Below are 19,138 nucleotides of genomic sequence, written 5' to 3'. Positions count from 1 at the left end.
TTTTTGCGGAGATTTTCCCCGGACTATACCTTATAAGGACATAAGATCGTTGTTGTGTCTTGATGGATAGGTTCGTACGTAATTTACAATTTATTCGTGTTTATCCATTTCCCTTCCTCCATCCTATAAAACGTTGTTCTGGCTGAACACGATCGAGCACGTACGTGGCGGGTTTTCCGCGTTTACAAATTTATCACCGAAACGTCTCGAAACGATTAATGAGAAGTTAACGAAACGTAATTTGGCTTGTTTCGGACTGACTAAGTTTTTTAGGGCCCATCTTTTAGAGAGAATATATATATATATATACACACATATATATATATGTGAAAAATTTTAGATATATATAAAATCTAAAACTGAAGAGTAGAAAAGAATGTACCTACGATATCAAAAAGTTGAGGGAGTTTCTGAGCGACTTGCGAAAGTTGTGAGTCCGAGATACTCTCCAACGGCTCTTTTTCTATTTCAAACTCGACATTCGAAAATAATTTTAAAAAACAAAAAAAAAAAAAAGAACTCGCTATCGTATTGCGCTTGTGTCGCAATTATCGAGTACGTCACACAGCCGGATCCGACACTAAAAATATCGACACCGCGCAATTGTTAATTGAAACATTTGTGAAAAAATGAGAGCGTGTGAGAGAGAGAGAGAGAAAGTGAGAAAGTGAATGAAAAAAAAGAGAGAGAAAGATCGTATGTACCAATGCAAACACGATTGGAAGACACGCAGTTGTCGTTAAACGAGGAACACCAATATGAAGAAGTATATACTATGTATATACAACACACAATGTACTCACTATACATAATATATGATTACATATATGAAAATGAATAAATCTACGTTTACATAAATGAGAAATAGATTAATAAAAAATCTCAAGCCGACACACGCGCGTTGTTGTTACTTACTTGTGCGCGATGTATACAGGATGTCTGAAAAATTTCGACACAGCCGAAATGTAAAGATAGATTGAATCAATCTGAACAGAAAAGTCATTTACCATTTTGCAATATTTATTGTGTTATTAATTAACAAATGTGAGTCAATGACCGTGTGTAAAGCGATGATCCGGAGGCTGCTGTATAGGTATGTATGATTTTCAATTGTGCCCCTGTGAAAATCAGCTGTGTCACACGCCGCTCGTAAGTGTTGTTTGCTCCGCATCTCGTTGCTAGGACGTTGCATTAGATGAGTCATTTTTCTTTAGAAACTGAAGAAAAATGATGATCTATCTTCACTTCGACTGTGTCAAAATTTTTCCGACACCTTGTATATGCACGTTTTACCTGATAAGCATAACCGATAATCTGCGCGCGACCGAGAGAAATAATTTTTACTTGAAGGTGTCTTCGTAGCTGCGGGAAACTAAAGGTAAGAAAAAGATTAAGAGAAAACACGGAGTAAAAGAGAAAAATTTTTGAGTGAAGAGAGCGATTTAATCGGATTAAAACAACAAATCGTGATTATACATGCGAATCTCGAACAAAGGTTCGCGACATCGAGATACACGTGTAAGAACGGAAAACGTATAAAAAAAATAACAACGTCGCTTCGGTCACGAGTGTAAAGTGTCGATATGAGAATATGGGCGCAATCCCATATTCTCGCTTCTGAGAAATATAAATACAATCGCGCACAGAACGTCGCGAGTAAACTACACGTCACACTGCGCGCATAGTAGATTTACAAAAAAAAAATACATAAAAAAAACAATAATATTGCCTATAAAAGAATCTCGTTAAAATTGCAGACGCGCAAAGATTTTAATTCGCTACTTTTAAAATGTCCGCGCGATAGAGCTAATTGCGATAAGTAATGTACGAAAATGATTTTTACAAAAAAAAAATCATGCTAATGCGCAACGCAATTCAATTAGAAGCCTTCTCATTTTTTTTTTTTTTTTNTTTTTTTTTTTTTTTTGTTCGTCAACTCGGCTTTCTCTTTTCTGCGGCGAATGAATTGAATTCCGTTATACAATTTAAGAAGCCAGTTTAGACTAACAATACAATGGACACATTGTGGCTCCAACACAATGTGGCCATTAAAATGCTCGCTTTCTTATTTTTGCGAATATAAAAAAAAGCACGGAAATATTTTCCTCGCGCGAAGTCAGATGATTGAAAAGTCGGTTAGAAGAATCGCGATATTGTGTGAAGATTTTGCGTGACTATCAGAAGTAACATTCCGAGTAATATTTCTCATCGGAATATATATATATGTTTAATAATGTTTTAACAAATTTTCGTTAAAAAGTACACGAATTCTAACCGACGTTTCAATTTTAAACGATCTTCTAATCGAGCTCTTGTATAATGTACAACGGTTCGCCCTGCATCTCTTCCACGTCATTGCCGTCGTCCTCTTCGTAGAAATGTACTATCCCGTCGGCCATACCGTCGTCGGCCGAGTTCGCAACACGCTCCTCCGACTCGTTCACGTCGATCTGCCCGTCCTCTTGCGCGGAGATTATGACGTTAGTCTCCGCGGAACCCTCACCGGGCTGATCGGACGTCTTTCCCCGACTCTTCGAAGTAGCCTGTCCTGAAAGGTCACACGCCGGCATTTAGTCCGTCAAGACTCCTCTTCTCTTGCGGAAAAGGTGAAAAGTCGCGGTAAATGGGCCGCGACAAGAAAAAATCCCGAATAGCGAGATATAATCTCGCTTTGCATATTTTCAATACTTTTTACAATGTTAAATGCAACGGAGATGTTTATTTTAACGGCGTCTCTGAATGGAATATTTTACTGATAATTTACGGCAAATCTGAATACACTTCGGTGTATTGGTTTCCTGCCAATAATGCTTTTAGCGGAACCGCAAAAATTTGCGACGCCGCGATGCTTCTACACCAAAAATATCGAAATTGCATCACAAGAAAGCGCGTTTAACGCATACAACGGAAGTGTGTGTATCACAAGATGCAAGGAAGTTGAGTGTGTATAGTCGAGGGTTTGATCATCCTCCTTTCGCGATTCGCCAACAAAGGCTGCCGAATAGGATATTATACCAACCTTGACCGAGATCGCGCGCTTTGCCCAGATAGGAATATTCCCGCGCGTTCGCTAAACCCGCTATCACACAAGCGCTGAGTGCGCTGCGGCTAAGATTCATGGGAGACGCGTCGTACCATTCATTGTAATCCGCATCATAGCACTCGACGTACGCGATTGTGCTCGATCCTGTAATAAACGTTCAGAAAACGTAATCTGCTTATTTAAACGCAAAATGAAATCGCGCTCTGACGACGTGTGTGGTCTTTCGCACGGCTTTTGAAATACTTTTAATAACATTGTGACAATCAGAAATCACGTTGTCGTTATTGTACATACTTTGATTTATAATATATAAAAGAGAATATAAATTTTTTAATTAAAAATTCAGGGCCATCGCGAGCCAGTAGACTAGAAATGTATGTTTTTTAATTTTATTAAATTAATCACACGTTTTGGTCTATTCGTTAAAATCTTCTTCGGAGTGATTGACTAATTCAATGAAGAAGAAGAAAATTACCAGCGTGCAATAATGTGTACACAATTTATTTGTATGCAATATTTCTGTATTTTTGAATAATTGTTATTATAGTAAAAGCAATTTTTAATATTAAATATATGATATTAATGTTTAATTATATAATAGTAATGTTAATTATATAATAATGGTTTTTATTCAAAACCATAGAAATCTTGCAGACACAATAAATTGTGTATGTGTTTTTGTATGCTGGCAATTTTCTTTTTCTTTATTAATTTAATTACTGAAAAGAAGATCCTAATTAGTTTTTTAGATTTTAATTAATCTTTTATCTTTTATTTATTTATCTATGTCTGCGATATTTCTATAGTCTTGAATGATAAAAATTATTCAGTTATCAAAAACAAAAACAAATAATTAAAAAGTCGACATATTATTCAAGATATATAATTTAGCAGTTTTTTTAAATAAAAAATTAAATATTAATTAAACTAAGAAATTATAAGTAAACATGATTAAATTATCAAGTCAGTTTAAACGAAGGTTAAAATTTCAAAGAAACTTTCTCGATATTTTAATCACGCTCTCTCATAAAATAAAGTGAAAAAACGATATAGATGACAAATGATTTTTTACCGTTGTAACCGCCAATGACGAAAATCATATCGTCGAGGATCACCGTGGCGAAGTTGCTGCGTGGGCTGAACATTTCAGCGATTTCGTGCCACTGATCCGAATGGTCTGGAGTGTAACGCTCTCCTGGAAAAAAACAAAAAAAAACAAAATAAATGTTTATTTTGCGCGCGCACACACGAATGGGATACCACTCATCTATAAAATCCGTTATTCCAAACGCGAAACATTATTGGGTATATACAGTTACATGCACGTTCATAGATATCAATGCACGTGCATAGGCATCAATTGCACGAACAGTTGACAACAGTTTGCAATTCAAAACTACGGCAGAAAAAAAAGATTACTAAAACTTTCTCCTTTGTTTTTTGCACCGCTGCATCTTTTATCAATAACTCATTTAATAACAAATTGTTAACTTTCAATCTGAATTTAAGTCTGAGCATTTGACAGTACGCAGTAATTACTGATGAAGTTATTGTTGCCTTTAATATATTTAATTTATTTGTTAACAATGGTTTTTTGTTTTTGTTATAAATTAGACTTAAGAATTCGGAAGCTATCTACTTCATCCATCAAAACGAGCTACTTAGCGATATTTTTTGCGTTTGAAATTTTTGCATTTAATTGTTTTTGTTTTGCGTCTTTAAGTAAAAAAAAAAAAAAGATATATCGAAAACATTTTTGCTAGAATAGCAAGTAGACAATAGTTTTATTATATGACCAACAAACAAAATTTGTTAGATCTACTAAATTGATTGCTTTGTCAACAAAACATTTGTTAGCGAAAGAAAATCTTCAGTAGACGAAGTTTTCTTACTGGCCGTATAATAGCAGAACTTTTTTCCGCATATTATTATTATTATTATTATTATTATTATTATTATTATTATTATTATTATTATTATTTTAGTATAACGGACAGTTGCGGTGAAATAGCGCAGAGTACGCAAACGTACTTCAGTAGGTATGAATTATGACAAACGCGTGGAGTTTCCTGCGGAGCTTACCTCGGCTAATTAATTACTAACACACAATACAACATATGTGTGACGTCAATGCAGGTAAATCGATCTACCTGTGCGCGCATTTACATACACAACGCGAACAATAGCTTTCGATGATTTACCCGCGTCTAAAATCAACACAAGAGTTCATTAAGTATCAGGTATAATATTATTCTTCTCAAATAGTACAAAAACGCCCGAAGTGCTTTTACTTTAGATGCGCGGTTATCGAAGCAGATGAGCAAAGTTGTTAGCCAACAATATATGTCTTCGGGCGTTGTAACGTTGATACGTAAATAACTTTGCGGTTGACATCGGAAGCAATCAAGAGCTTCTCCGCATAGTTTCGGGAAAATGACGGCAACGATAAGATATTATTATACATATCTACCGGAGCTCAATCTGGCGACGCCGCTGAATCCGCCGAGAGCGTACAGGCTGTCGCGAAACGCGACCAGAGAGACGCCGGATCGCGGGCTGATCATCGGACGGATGTTGGTCCACTGATTGGTCTCCACATTGAAGACTTCGACCGAATCGAGGACCTCTTGACCGTTAAAGCCGCCGACAATGTAGATCTTGTCGTGCAGAGCGGCCGCGCTCGCATCCGATCGCTGCCGATGCATGGACGGTATCATCTCCCATTGATTCCGCTGCGGCTCGTATCGCTCGCCGGAACTCATCCTCGTGCGGCCGTTGTAACCGCCGAGAGCATAAATCTTGCCACCTTGAAACGGCGTGCGAACAATGCGCAGTAAGTAGACAATGGGAAGCGACGTGAAAGGCAAAAACAAATCATTTTATTGTTGGTCGGATATTTAACCAAAAGGTGGAGAAGAATTTGCTCTCTTAGTCAAGTGTAAAAGACGTCTTTTCTTTGAATCTTATACTATTCTTTGAATAGGTTTTTTTTTTGCTTTTTTTCTAAATAATTTATTACGTATCTGATGCTTTTTCGCGGTGTGTTACAAAAATTCTAGTTTTAAAGTTTGAACCGCGTGTCAGGCTGAAACCCTGATGAACGGAAATATTCACGAAACGTCGGTATAAAAATAAACGTCGTTCAAATTCGAAAACCATTTTTGAAAATAACGTCTGTACTTCTTCTTTAATACACAAAGTATCAGCGTTATTTTCTCTTGCGAGCACATTTATTTTTGTGCGAAGAAATTTGGTTTCAAAAGTTTTCGTCTTGTACGAAAGTGTCAAACTCACCGTGCGTGCAAACACTGACGTAACATCTGGCGTGATACATGCAGGCTCGTTCCCGCCAATCTTTCGTCACCGGATTGAAACATCGCACCGTATTGAAATGCTCATTGCCGTCAAATCCGCCGATCATGTAAATTAGATTGTTCAGAACGCACAGACCGTGATAGGCCCTCGGCGTTACATCCGTGTTCACTGATAGAAACCATCTGTCAGCTCTGAAGTTCACAGTTTTGGACACGTTACACGAATTTCTCGAAACGTTTAATTCTTTTGGCGTAAAACACAGTGCGAGAGACATCGTTTGTGCAAAATCAATACCAAGTCTCTTTCGCGGATTTTATTCAATGTCTTTTTGCAACAGTAAATACTAAAAGATTATTTTTTTATTTCCGATTATTGACGACGCACGAAAAAAAATAGTTTTGCTGTTGTATGAAAAATTTGTATACGTTGTATCTATTGAACATATTGCTAATGACGTTATTTATGCGGAAAAAAAAGTTTGTCAGAATAGCAAGAAGATTAGTTATTATATAGCCAGCAAAAGAAAAATTTGCAATTTCCACGAATTCGCAATTTTTTCCTATTGAAGTTTTTGTTTCTGCCGAAACGTTTTGTTGGTGAAACAAAAACTTCAGACTCGGCAAATTGTTTTTTTTTTTTGCTGGTCATATAACAGCAGATTTTTTCTTCGGGAATTTAAAATTTAAATCTTATACACGCATGATTCTCTCCGTTCTTTCGATTTGAAAATTTTGATTATGCGTTATTGATTTTATTGTGCTCGGCGCACCTTGTGTCGTATGTCTCCACGAAACTGGTCGGCGAACCGGCACTCCATCCCCCAATCGCGAAGAGAATTTCGTATGGGATTCGGGGTGTTGCAAGAGGATTCTTTAAGTCAACTTCGCCGGTCTGTTTCAAATCTTGCTCGCTCAGATAAGCGTCGACGGTACGCAATATTTTTTGACACGCCTTAAGAAGTTCGTATCGTTTTAACACACAGACTCGTGATTACGTGAATAAAAATAAAAATCCAAGTCAGATCGTTAGAGATGCGCGATAAGAAACGTTGTTATTAAAAATTCATCTTACTTACATCATTGATAAAGCTTATATTTTTATTTCTGTATTCGTTTGAGCGAAATAAAGAGAGTGACGAGAAAAGATTAACGAAAGTGACGAAGGTGGCTTACTTCGTCGTTCTCGACGAGCTTCCAGTTGGCGATGTTATTAATAAAATACTTATGACTCAGAAGGCCATAACGTATACATTCCAGCAGCTTCGGCAAATAAACCCGTCTATCCTCGACTTTGCTTTCGACCCATATCTTGACGGCGTCAAACACAATCTCCTCGTTTTTAACGTTGAGCTCGTCGTCGCGCAATATTGCTTCCAGCTCGTCGCAAAGAAGATCCTTGAACTCCGAGCTCTCCTGCAGTATCCGTTTGAAGTGGTGTCGTATGTACTTCCGGCCTTGTTTCTCGAGGTCGCGGCAGAAGTAGTGACGCGCGAATTTGAAGATACCTGCAACCATGTTAACGTAATAAAACAGCGTAAATGTAAATATATTTCCTCTAATAAATTGCATCGAGGTACGTGTTGACTTTGAAAGTTGGAAGTCAACATTCGGTGCTTCGCTTGAGCAAACAATTTAAATACGAGAGAAATTCAACTTTCCGTCTGTTATTGCGCCTGCATTAGATAAACTGGAAACTTGATGAAATTAGAGTTGATATAGTTCGAATTACCTAAGCAGTTTTCTGGTCGTAGTTCCTGCAACAGAAACTGACAACAGAGCTGAACGATTCCGAGCACCTCAAACCGATCAGCGAGCGGCAGCAATTGTTCGACATTGTCCGCATTAACGTTACAAGTGCCCGTGTAGGCGTAATCGAGGATCAGACTGAAAATCTCGCCGGGTACGGAACTGATGACAACTTCCGTAGTCTCGGTTTTGCCGCCTTTCAGACTGTTGGTGAAAAGAGCCTTGAAGTAAGGGCTTACCGCGGATAAAATAGCGCGATGAACTGGGAAGACTTGATCCCCTGGGCATCTTATAACGCCGTCGCACAGCTGCTGGTTAGCCCTAAAGACAGACTTGTCACAGTTCCAAGAATGTTCTCCACATGGTCATTAATTTAAACTAAGTGTGTTTACGTTTAAACGGAAATGATGCAAAAAGAGAATTTGTAATTTGCTTTCGCACGGAAATTAAACAATTTAAAGGGGATGATACTTTACACCATAGGTTTTGTTACGATAAAATTAAATTTAACCATGTGAAAATACACAGTGAAGAATCATTTTCAATTTCCCTTGTTGAATGCATGTATGTGAGAAGAGAAACGGAAACAAAGCGTGTCACAGAGCAACGCTGTAATCAATAAGTGAAATCGGCTAATTCTCTAAAAGCCCCGCGCGCGAGCTTTGAGCCGGCGACTTTATCCTTTTGACCACTTGATTTACCGACAATAGAAGGAGCCGGCCGATGGCCAGTGTGCGCGAAGACAAGGCTTTAATTACGGCATGATTACAGACCTTAGCTCGGACCAGATTACGGGAAATTCGACGAGAGCGTAATTGGACGGCAGACACATGCATTTCCTGATTCTCGCCGACTGTTTTCGTCTGGATTGCCTGACGAGCCTGCTGATGCCGGAAGTGACGGCGCGTGACACTCGACTGCGGCAGGACGATCTTCTATAGCTCATTCTGCCAATATTCATTTCTTTTTATCGCGGTGGCGGCGGGGTTCACCCGGTGTCGCGCGCCACCACCTGTGTGTCCCCGAGCTCTTCCCGCCGCCTCTTCTGTCTTCGCCGCTTACGCTGAACAACCGGCAGTTCTCGTATTCGCGCACTCTTGACAGACGCGAGTCCCGATTGCGCCGAGACGCGCGGCCATGACAGACGAAGACCGAAAATCGACCGGCCGCGATTCGATCTGATCTCGTAAGTTCGAGTCAAATCGCACAATGCGGAGATGTTCACCAAACTTCTGTCAGTTTGTGGCTAAATACACAGTGACAAATTTNTTTTTTTTTTTTTTTTTTTTTTTTTTCTACTAGAGAGTATATTTGAGAACATCGACATAAAAAATCTTAACTAAATTCACGATAAGACAAAATTTTGAGCGAGATTTTGCGTAAGATAAGAAATTCTTTTCTCAAGCATCTCGCCGGAAACTATTTTATCATTGCGAATAAAACGCTTCGCCACGTCTCGCTGCTTCGAGTAATATCCTCCCTCGTAGATAAACCGCGTTTCCAGTTCATTTACTATCTTGCAGAAAATAAAAGATCGAGTAATTTCGAAAATAGACTCTAATCCCTGGGATGTATAATAAGACTTGAATTCTAAAAAAAAAAAAAAAAGAAAAAAAAGAAGGAAAGTATTCATACTCGGATCGTAAAAATGATTCTACATCAGGAGTGTGTTGCGAGAGGAAAGTTTTAAGTGGATTTTCACTGCCATTATTATAAAGAACGTGCCTTTGTGTGCGTTATCCATCCGACCGATAATTCCTGGGATAAAGGCGCAAAGTAAAAACGAAAAAAAAAAAGACGAACACGATTGTACGAGATAATGGAAGTGTTTTCCGTCGCGGAGTAGCAGAGAAAACGGATGTTTCTAATGTATCGATTACACGCAGAATAAAATTCCGTCCTCTTCTCGCTAGATGGACGCAGCATCTGTGTTCTTTCAATATTGGAATTAGTAACACAAGCTTTTTGTTTTCTTCCTTCCAAGAGAAAGCACAAATTTGCTTCGTTCTTCGATTGCATTAAATACTTGCTTTTGATTATTAATATTATCGTTAAATGTAACACAAAACATTAATCGCAGAATTGTCATCGCGGAATTAATTATTTATTATTTTGATATTTATTAATTTTGACTTATGGTACGCGTAAAAGGAGTTTGTTCCTAGATACATACCCAAAAAACTGTATTTCCATCCTTTTTTTTAAGAAGCTTTTCCAACTTGACAAAACAAAACATTTTTCTCACTGGAGAAATAACAGCGCAATTTCGAACCCTCCGTCTCTCGTAACCCTCTTAAATTGAATCGGTAATACAATGATCCCGGAGACTGTTGGACATTTTTCCATTTTTCCCGTACTATTCGTCCCGTGACCGCGGTGACGAATTTACATACTTCTCAAGACTGTAAATATAAAATCACTCATAAAAAAAATAATTCACTTAACGAAAAATGAAGAATTTTGTTTAAGCGTTAGAGCAAATACGCGTGCGGTGACGAAGTAATTAACATTTAGAGAAAAAGAAACATCTCTTACGGGAGAGTTTGAGACAGAGTCTCTCTTTTTTTCTTTTTACCGTGTAACTGTTTTATGTATCTTTTACTTTAGACGTGATGTTGCTTGTAATTATTTCACATTTTGTTCTATTTCAAAGTTAAAAATAATTTCAACACACACGATATTTTGATATTGTACGAAGCTACAAAACATACACTACTCTTTTCTTCGCAACTTTTATTGCAAAATATTTTATATTTTTCTTTCTTTCCTTTATATATATATATATATATCTCCCTTCGTTGTAGTTTACATTTCTTTTTCTTCTCTTTTCTATTTTTCTTGTTCTTGTCTTCCATTGCTCGCACCTCAGGCTGCTTCTTTACTCAAGTACTCCGATTACGTCACTAGCGCACAGGTGTATTCCCAATACACAACGTTACATTTTCACACAAGTACGTGCGTGAACAAATGTGTTTCATCTGTTATACGGAAGATACGTATAAATTCTAAACAAGAGAGAGAGAGAGAGAGAGAGAGAGATGATACTACATTCATACGAAGAAATTAGCGGAACATCTCGTGTGGAGTATGATTACTTCGTAACCGAGGTATTTTCGTTGAAATGTCACATCTCGCAACAAATTCCACACACGAGGAAATGCAAATCTAAATACACAAAGCGATTAAACCGCTGTCACAATTGTCGCACTTACACAATTGTTTTTCCCTTAATTTTGTGGAAGAACATTATGTTTTTTTTTATTAAATATATAAACGTATTAAATGTACGCGGCAAAAAAGATTTGCTAGAGAAGCAAAAAGAATTAGTTGCTGTATGGCGAGCGAGAAACATTTGCAAAGTCTGACGAATTTTTTCGTTTCGCCAACAAAACGTTTTGTTAATAAAATAAGAAAATTATCAATAGACTCAACAAATGTTTCTTCCTGGCCATATATTATAGCAAAACTGTTTTTTATGATTAACAATTTATCAAAAGAATAATTCGCGCAATTAACATTTTCTTGCGCGAATATCGAATACGCGCGGGAAATAATAATTGCTAAGTCGGAATTCGCACAGTTGCGAGCGAATTTAAATTTAAATTAATTTGCGCATGAGAATAATAATTTCTAATCTATTTTGCCTTTAATTTACAACTGAGATACGTATGTAAATTTCTGCAGGACGGTCGTCGCGTTACGTACGTAGCTATAATTTAGCACGCGCGCGTATATGCATGTTCACGAGCGAGCTTGACGCACTGTTATTGGGCATTACGCTTTCGCTCGTAATAATCGCGAATACGGATATAACGCGCGCATTACGATGATTATCACGTAAATATCAACTGCGGACTGAACACTCACAAAGCGCACTTCGACGTGCACGTCGAAGGATTTTAAACAAAATTAATCCTCGCGAAGAACAAAATCCTTTTAGCGTGCGAATTGCAAATAGGGTTCGATACGATTTAATATGATGAATTATTTGGCGAGCGCTAAAATATCTGAAAATATCAAATATTCGATAGAAATATCGTTCGTGATTTAAATAAATGTTAGTTTCGCCATGCCATGCGTACGTATTATTTTTTTTTAACAAAAATTAATAAATACTAAAATACGCTACAAAAAACAGTATAGCAGAATTAAGTTTATTGACAGAATTAATTTTCGACAAGTGTTATTCATCAGACAGAAGCTAGTCGAATTTTTCGAGATCTTATACAACAGAAAAAAAATCTATTGGCATAATTATGACCTTGGAGCAAGTAGAAGACTGAAATTTTTCACCGACATAGCACACACACACACACACACACATATAGAGGAAAGAGAAAGAGAGAGAAAGCTGCCAATAAGCTCCCAATTGCTCGAAACGCGTGGAAAATACATTCTCGAATGAGCATTGGGACCATCAATGTCGTGAAAACGACCGGAACTTCAAGCCATGTTTACCCGCGAGAATGGAAATGAGCAACTGGATCGCTCGGCGTTTAAGTTAAACAAAAAAAAAAAAAAAAAAAAAAACGGGGTATTGGCTATTTCGCACGTCGACAGTAGAACGTTTTTCAAACGAACGAAAATATTAAAGAGTAGAATAATCGCTGCGCGCGTTGCGTTATATCGACGCTTCTTTAAATATCGCCCGATATAAAAAGTGACATATTAAAAATTGTATGAACAAGCAATTTTATTTTCGAAGTGACATTAAACTCGGTATTTGCGCAAAATTGACAATAACACTCGTGTGCGACGTTTCGCGATGAAATAATAATTTCGCTCCCAGATTATTTATTTCTCGACGAGTTCTCGCGATATATTCAGAAACCGAATTCGTAAATGCTCTTTACGATTCACACACAGTCTTTTCTCAGGACACATTTCATTTCGTACTTACGGTCGATCGGAATTCAATCCGATCATCAGATTCAACTGCAATTTGCGAAATACTGATAAACGAGAGATATCGGAGAATATACGAAAGCTTGAAGCAAAATGAGCCAACGTGAGGGAAATGAGGGGAGAAAAGAGCCGCATAAAAAATTTCATGTTTGTATATATACCGATGTCCGCGGAACCCGAAAAATTGGTCACGCAGAACTAAGATGGATCGTCGTTGGGAGTTTCACTTGAGAGAAATGTCACATTTTTTTTTTTTTTAGCCAGTCACGCCATTTAAAACTCTCTCTTGTGTCGCTACCTCAACGGGAAGGGGATTTCACATGTCGCGGTGATTTAATAAAAGCACATTTTTTATTTACACGCGCGCGGAGTCTCGCTCGACGTTTCTATTAATTCCGTATTATCGCGCGCCCAATAAAATCACACTCCGCTGCCGGATGAGTCGTGAAATGATAACTGAAAATTTCCCGGTTGCGAAAATAATGCTCACATTGCAGTTGACATCTTAACATGTATCACGTGTGTGACAAAGGTTTTATTATATACTGCCAGCACAACAATTCGCGATGATACTAACGCGGACGACTGTGATTTACGATCGTTGCCGTATGCTGTAAATTACGAAAAAAAAAAAAAAAAAACAAGAGCAAGAAGAGAATCCGAAAAAACTCTTTTTTCTGCGAAGGCACCGCTTAACGTGGAATAACACTTTTATATACGAGCGTATATAAATCTTTTGTGTATATGAAGATTTAGATCGAAAATATCTTGATCCTTGCAATTCTTCTAGGGATTGAGAGATATTGTAGTCAACATAAATGATTTTAGATCGCTTTTATCAATCACGACATTTTATCAATTTGACGTTTTATTTGACAATTTAATTTTTTCTCTTATGAACTTCCACACAGGAATCTTTACAAAACGCTACAATTTTTTTGATACATTTATTGTTGTTTTGACTTTCTCTAACAGTTGACACGCGATTACAATTTTTGAATTGATATTAAAAATATGTCATGTTAAGGTTATTTTTCAGTTTTTAATTACAGAATATGTTTTTAATATTTGTATAGAAAATATAAACAAATGTGTACTTGAATTGTTTATATAGATTGGCAAAAGATAAGACAAAAATAATCTAAACATTCCGATTACATTGAGAAATATCAATTTAATTCTATTAACCACTACCGATGGACTAGAGTTTTTAAATTTATTTTGTTTTTAGATTTTTCTCGAAACTTGTTTTTTTTTAATAACAAATAGTATATTTAATAACATAAATAGTATATTTTATTCTGCATGAGATCAAAAATGTAGAGTACTAAGTTTGAAAAAAACGTAAAGTATTAAGTTTGATTTCTATAACGGCAAACAACGAAACAAAATAATTAAAATAAAAATGACGAACAATCGCGAAAACTTTTCGATAAAAGTGAGATTTAAAATCTCGAAGTGCTTTTCAGCGCGATTTACATTGTCACTCTCTTAGCTTTAAATCGCCGATCCAGACACATTACACGAATCATCGGAGGCTCCACACATTTTGTCTTCTACGGTCGATGTCACCCAATCAGATTGTCAGATTCAATTCCAATTCGCGAGACTACTTCTGGCAAATGGAATAACCTCTTCGATCAAAAATAGGAAGAGAAAAGTAGAAGCTTAAATCAGTTTCCTGGCCGTTTACAATGGTCGAAAGAAACAATCGTATCGCCCAAGTGTGATTGTTTCAGCTGCTACAAGCAATCAAATTAACACTTCAACCGAAGCAACACATTGCAATATTTTTTTTGCGTTAAGTATTGAGTCATTAAGTATGAAATTTGATAAATCTATATATATATATAACATTAATTAATATATATATATATAATTTTTAATTAAAATGATTAAAATATATACACAGTTTAATTAAAATATACATGTAATTTTTAATTAAATTTTTTACGAGAAAAGCGCGCGCGTTTTATTATAAATTAAAATTGGCACAATCGCAATATGAAAGATTTGATAAATTTATTAAACTCGTAACATGTAAATTATAATATAGCCATTAAAGTAGTTGGAAAATTTGTTCTTAATTTGTGGACGCTAACTAGTTGGAGTTGCCCATAGTTTGGCGAAGGCGCTCCACCCTTTTGGCCAAGATTGTTCATAACTCTAGTGTACTTTGGCGAATTCTAACTAAAGTCTATATTCTCTTCTACACAAATTTACTTCGCTTTAGCCGGTCGTAATCTAGGTTACCGGTGAGATAAAGAAATAGCTATTCGGATTTCTTTCAACACTTCTCACGCTTACGTTAGGTTAACAATTGGTCAATATATTGAGTTTGAGTGGTCATCTCATTGGATTCAAAACTTTTGTTTCAATTTGCGGCACGTTCTCGCAGAAATCCCGCAAAAAAAACGTAGTTACGAAAACATGATTTTCATTCGTGATATTAAGGAATTTAAACGTTTGCACAAATGTTGATTTTTGAGAGAACATTTCTCTGATGTTTTTTGCGTTAAAAAGCTTAGAATTCTAATGTTGTTTTCTTTTTAAATAGATTTAAAAAAAAATTTTAGAATAAATAAAATATACATGTAGAAAAGTTCCAAAAGTTGCGCGAGAAATTATTTCTCTCTCAAAAAATGAAATAAAATAAATTTTACAATAGCTGCAAAAATTTATCTTCTCTTTCTCTCTCTCTCTCTCTCTCTCTCTCTCTTTTTTTTCTCTTCACAACGAGTGTTTCACATTGCTAAAATGAAATAATAGAATCATCAAAGAATTAAAAAAAGTAACGCAAATGTTAACTTTGATTATTAAAAAAAAAAGCATACTTTTTTTGTCATGTTCTTCCAGATATACGCGCGTAATAGAATATATTTGAAAAATTTACGAACTTTTAAAAGATCTGTGAGAGATAACGTTTTATGTTATGTTTGTATGATAAGGTCCGTATAACAGGTTTGCGTCACTGAAATACGCGCGTAAACATCAAACGGCAAACGTAAAAGGATAAACACAAACCATAAAAATAAACGCGTAATTTTATGGGTCAAAAACATACAGGAATATTTCCCATTTCTATCTTCTCACTCGCATAATCATCGGGTACTTCTTTCAGTGAGTAATTCGGTTGTGAGCACGTTTGATATTTTTTCAAACCAACCTGGGTCTCGATTCTGGAAAAAGTTGTTTACGCAAAAGTCTACAGTTTACGTTGCGCGCACGTTGTGAAAATTCTCGTGTGCAAAAATTGTTGAAGAATCGAGACACCGCAAATTTTCGCAAACTCTTGATAGATTTTTCAACCGCTCAGAAAAACCCCGAATCGTTCTCAAAGGACCAAAACCCACCAAAGAGCCACTCAACGGCGGTTTCGAAGGAATTTCGCCGAAGAGGGTGCACGCTGACCGCACGAGATGCATGTCCCATTTCGCACGGACGACGGCACCCAATCAAGCTACAGTCTGGTTTCAATTCTGATTCGCGTCCTGTCGAACGAAGAAAGCGAGAAAACGCGAGCGAGCGAGAGAAAGGACAATTCGGATGTAGGACGACGAGGTCAGGGGAAAAGTCCGTGGTGATGGAGAATCTTTCTCTCGCTCGCTCTTTCTCGCTCTCTTTCCCTTTCTCTCCTTCCCTTTCTGTCTCCGGGAGCGCAAAGGGGTAGGTAGGGATGATCTGGCCTACCCTCTGGTGCTGCTGGTGCTCGCTGGTGCTTTCGACTTCCCCGGGACGGTCTCATGCTGTCGCTCTCTCTTCGTCGCCGCGCGATAGCGAGCGCGGCGTCGCGCGTCTACCGAGAGTAGGAGTGAGCTGGCCAGAGCAGTCAGTTCGATACCGAGCGCCGAAGCGTTCGGTTCGCTCAGCTTGCGAACCGTACCGTCGTGTTATCATCGTTGTCTCTGTTATCGTCGCGTGCCGGAAACATCGTAAGATCCACGCGGGCCCTCGCGTCTAGAGAGAGAAGACCGCGAGAGCGTCGAACGATAGGATTGCATCCGCGAGAAACGCATTGTCACTTGAGAAAAATACAATCTCTGAAATTAAAAAACTTCGACCGCCCAGCGAAAAGTATTGAAATTGCGATCGAACGTCTTAAAAGGATTCTCTTTTCTTCTTTTTGTTACGAGAAGATCAGTCGTCACTTTTTGTACGGAACGGGTTTATCAGTTGTCAACCGGCTTATCAGTTCTGAAGCGGGACAATGCGCACTGAACCATGTGTACCTTGAGAGGCTTTGCTTTGATCGCTCGGTGAATGAGGTCTTTGAATTCACGAGTTGTGGCCAGGAAGAAAGGACCAGTGCCCAATCTTCAATGGGACCTAATGCGGAGAGAGAAAGAGCTTCGGGAAAAACAGGCGAATATAAATGCCACTTTTCACAGGATCGCCGTTCCGCGAGGTATAGTCGATACTTTCGTTTACAAGTAGTCGCACACGTTAAACCACAACCTGTTAAATGTTTTACTCAATTCGAACTAATCGCCGGCGATTATCACGGAGAACACTTAAGGGAGAAACGGAGCTTTAGGGTCAAATTCCCCAAGGAGGAGACGGGTGACTGCCGCCTCGCGTGCGCTTCGCGGACAATTTGACGCCGGTCGAATTGACAAAAGCATTTTAACGACTATTGTCGTCACATGGCCGTTTCTCAAATTAATATCCGCGCGAATCGTTTTTCCAATTGACTCGCAAATTATTATACCCGGGATGAGTTACGTTTCGCCGGCGCGAAAAAATAAAAAAAATAAAAAAAAATTTAATCAAAACGTACGCGTGATAGCGAAAGGATTATGTTTTGTCTAATTACTCGCGCGAGAGGTATGTTCCCGCGATGTCGCGCGGAAAATTTAACAATTTCAGGAACGGAACGGGGAGAAGTGCGCGCACGAAGGAATGTAGCGGCTGATACGCCGCACACGCAGTAGAGTATGCGCGGTTTGCTCCGCCGTGCACGGTAAATGGCGGGATGGTTCGTAGTGAGCGGGGCATAACCCACGTATTTGACATAGATATGTACGCGTGTCGATCCGCTTCGTCGCGCGTCTCGCCGTAATTTCTAGTAATTAAGCGGGCTATAAGCGATGTGATTCCAGACCAAAACAACTCGGAACGAACGGAGAAACGCGTCATAGAAGAGGGGGAGGGGGAAGATGCCCGACAGAGAACATAACAATAGGGACAATAGAAAGGACTTTGCTCGTTCATTATGAACGCACAACATCAGGTCGAAAATGCAGTACGTACACAAATATACATCGTGTGTGTATGCGTGTGCGTTAATGGATTAGTGCAATTAAATGTAGAAAGCGGTTTTAATCGATTCACATTTGTTATAATATCTCGAAAACTACGTCGAAGAATAAAAACAAACTGTAGACGAGTGCCACTTTCGGTCAATTTTATCGATTTTGTTGAGGTTTTGGTGGACACGCGAAAAATAATTCGTCCCTTGCTCTGACGTGGAGATGTAAACGCAAAAAGTACGTGCAAAAAATAAAAGAATTTAATATTCATGACTACTCAAATGACTACTTACATACAAATGATCATTTATTAAATCGCGATAATGTTTTTTTTTTTTTTTTTTTTTATCTTTAATCAAAGACTTGTCTCTTCTGAACGGAGATAATAATTACGTTATAATAATTCCGAACACTTAACGAGACGAAGCTCTATGCAATTTTAAACGTGATAGATTACTAATTTGCGAAGAAAATTCGCGCCCGCCGTCGTAATTATTTCCGCTTTAACTCCGTTTTCTTTCGCTCCACTTTCGACTCGGTTATAATGTAATTTAATTTCTTCGCGAATTAACAGTAAAATTGTGCAACTTCAAAGAAACCTCTCGTGTGTCACCTCAACGCGCGACACTCGCAGATTCTCGTGATATTAATCGCGGCTCGTTTCGCGCGCCGCGTTAGGATAATTCGTTCCTCTGTTGTCTCCAACGGGACGCACTAAATTGCGAGAAAGCGTGGAATGCATCGGACGCGAAAGTGGCGGCGTTTTGCTGAAATCGCAAAAGTTTTGTGGGCGAGCAATCCGTTAAAAAAAAAAAAAAAAAAAAAAAAAAAAAAAAAAAAAAAAGTGAGTGTCGCGAAATGCCAGAAATTTTTGCTCGCCC

The 19,138-nt window shown here is 37.9% G+C and overlaps 2 protein-coding genes across 3 annotated transcripts in view; one reads left to right on the top strand and one right to left on the bottom strand.

Moving 5' to 3' along the window:
- Nucleotides 1-1,909: 1,909 nt before the first annotated feature.
- On the bottom strand, nucleotides 1,910-9,221 carry LOC109851676 (kelch-like protein 10). Its single transcript, XM_020421983.1, has 9 exons — nucleotides 8,877-9,221; nucleotides 8,087-8,424; nucleotides 7,531-7,862; nucleotides 7,128-7,309; nucleotides 6,338-6,549; nucleotides 5,514-5,849; nucleotides 4,116-4,238; nucleotides 3,020-3,187; nucleotides 1,910-2,548 (listed from the first exon to the last, which is right to left on the bottom strand). Exons 1-9 carry the CDS (start codon nucleotides 9,062-9,064, stop codon nucleotides 2,301-2,303), a joined length of 2,127 nt encoding a protein of 708 aa, XP_020277572.1. The 5' UTR covers nucleotides 9,065-9,221; the 3' UTR covers nucleotides 1,910-2,300.
- A 7,641-nt stretch (nucleotides 9,222-16,862) lies between these two features.
- The window catches only part of LOC109851673 (retinal guanylyl cyclase 2), a 49,812-nt gene continuing 47,536 nt past the window's right edge, over nucleotides 16,863-19,138 (top strand). For both annotated transcript variants that reach the window (XM_020421972.1, XM_020421975.1), the window contains exon 1: nucleotides 16,863-17,413. The gene's annotated coding sequence lies outside the window, so the exon portion shown is untranslated. The remainder of the gene's footprint in view (nucleotides 17,414-19,138) is intronic.

The sequence above is a fragment of the Pseudomyrmex gracilis genome, unplaced genomic scaffold (assembly GCF_002006095.1).
Source record: "Pseudomyrmex gracilis isolate BER0280 unplaced genomic scaffold, ASM200609v1 scaffold_19, whole genome shotgun sequence".
In the NCBI taxonomy this organism is placed as follows: Eukaryota; Metazoa; Arthropoda; class Insecta; order Hymenoptera; family Formicidae; genus Pseudomyrmex; species Pseudomyrmex gracilis.
Note: the sequence above shows the minus strand (reverse complement) of the source record. Positions and strands in the feature narration are given on the sequence as shown.

Coding starts and splice junctions, on each gene's coding strand:
- LOC109851676 (XM_020421983.1), bottom strand. CDS start 9,064: ATGAATATTGGCAGAATGAGCTATAGAAGATCGTCCTGCCGCAGTCGA. Junction 6,550..7,127: donor GTGGAGACATACGACACAAG/GTGCGCCGAGCA, acceptor TGTGAACTTCAG/AGCTGACAGATGGTTTCTAT. Junction 5,850..6,337: donor CGTCAGTGTTTGCACGCACG/GTGAGTTTGACA, acceptor CGCCGTTTCAAG/GTGGCAAGATTTATGCTCTC.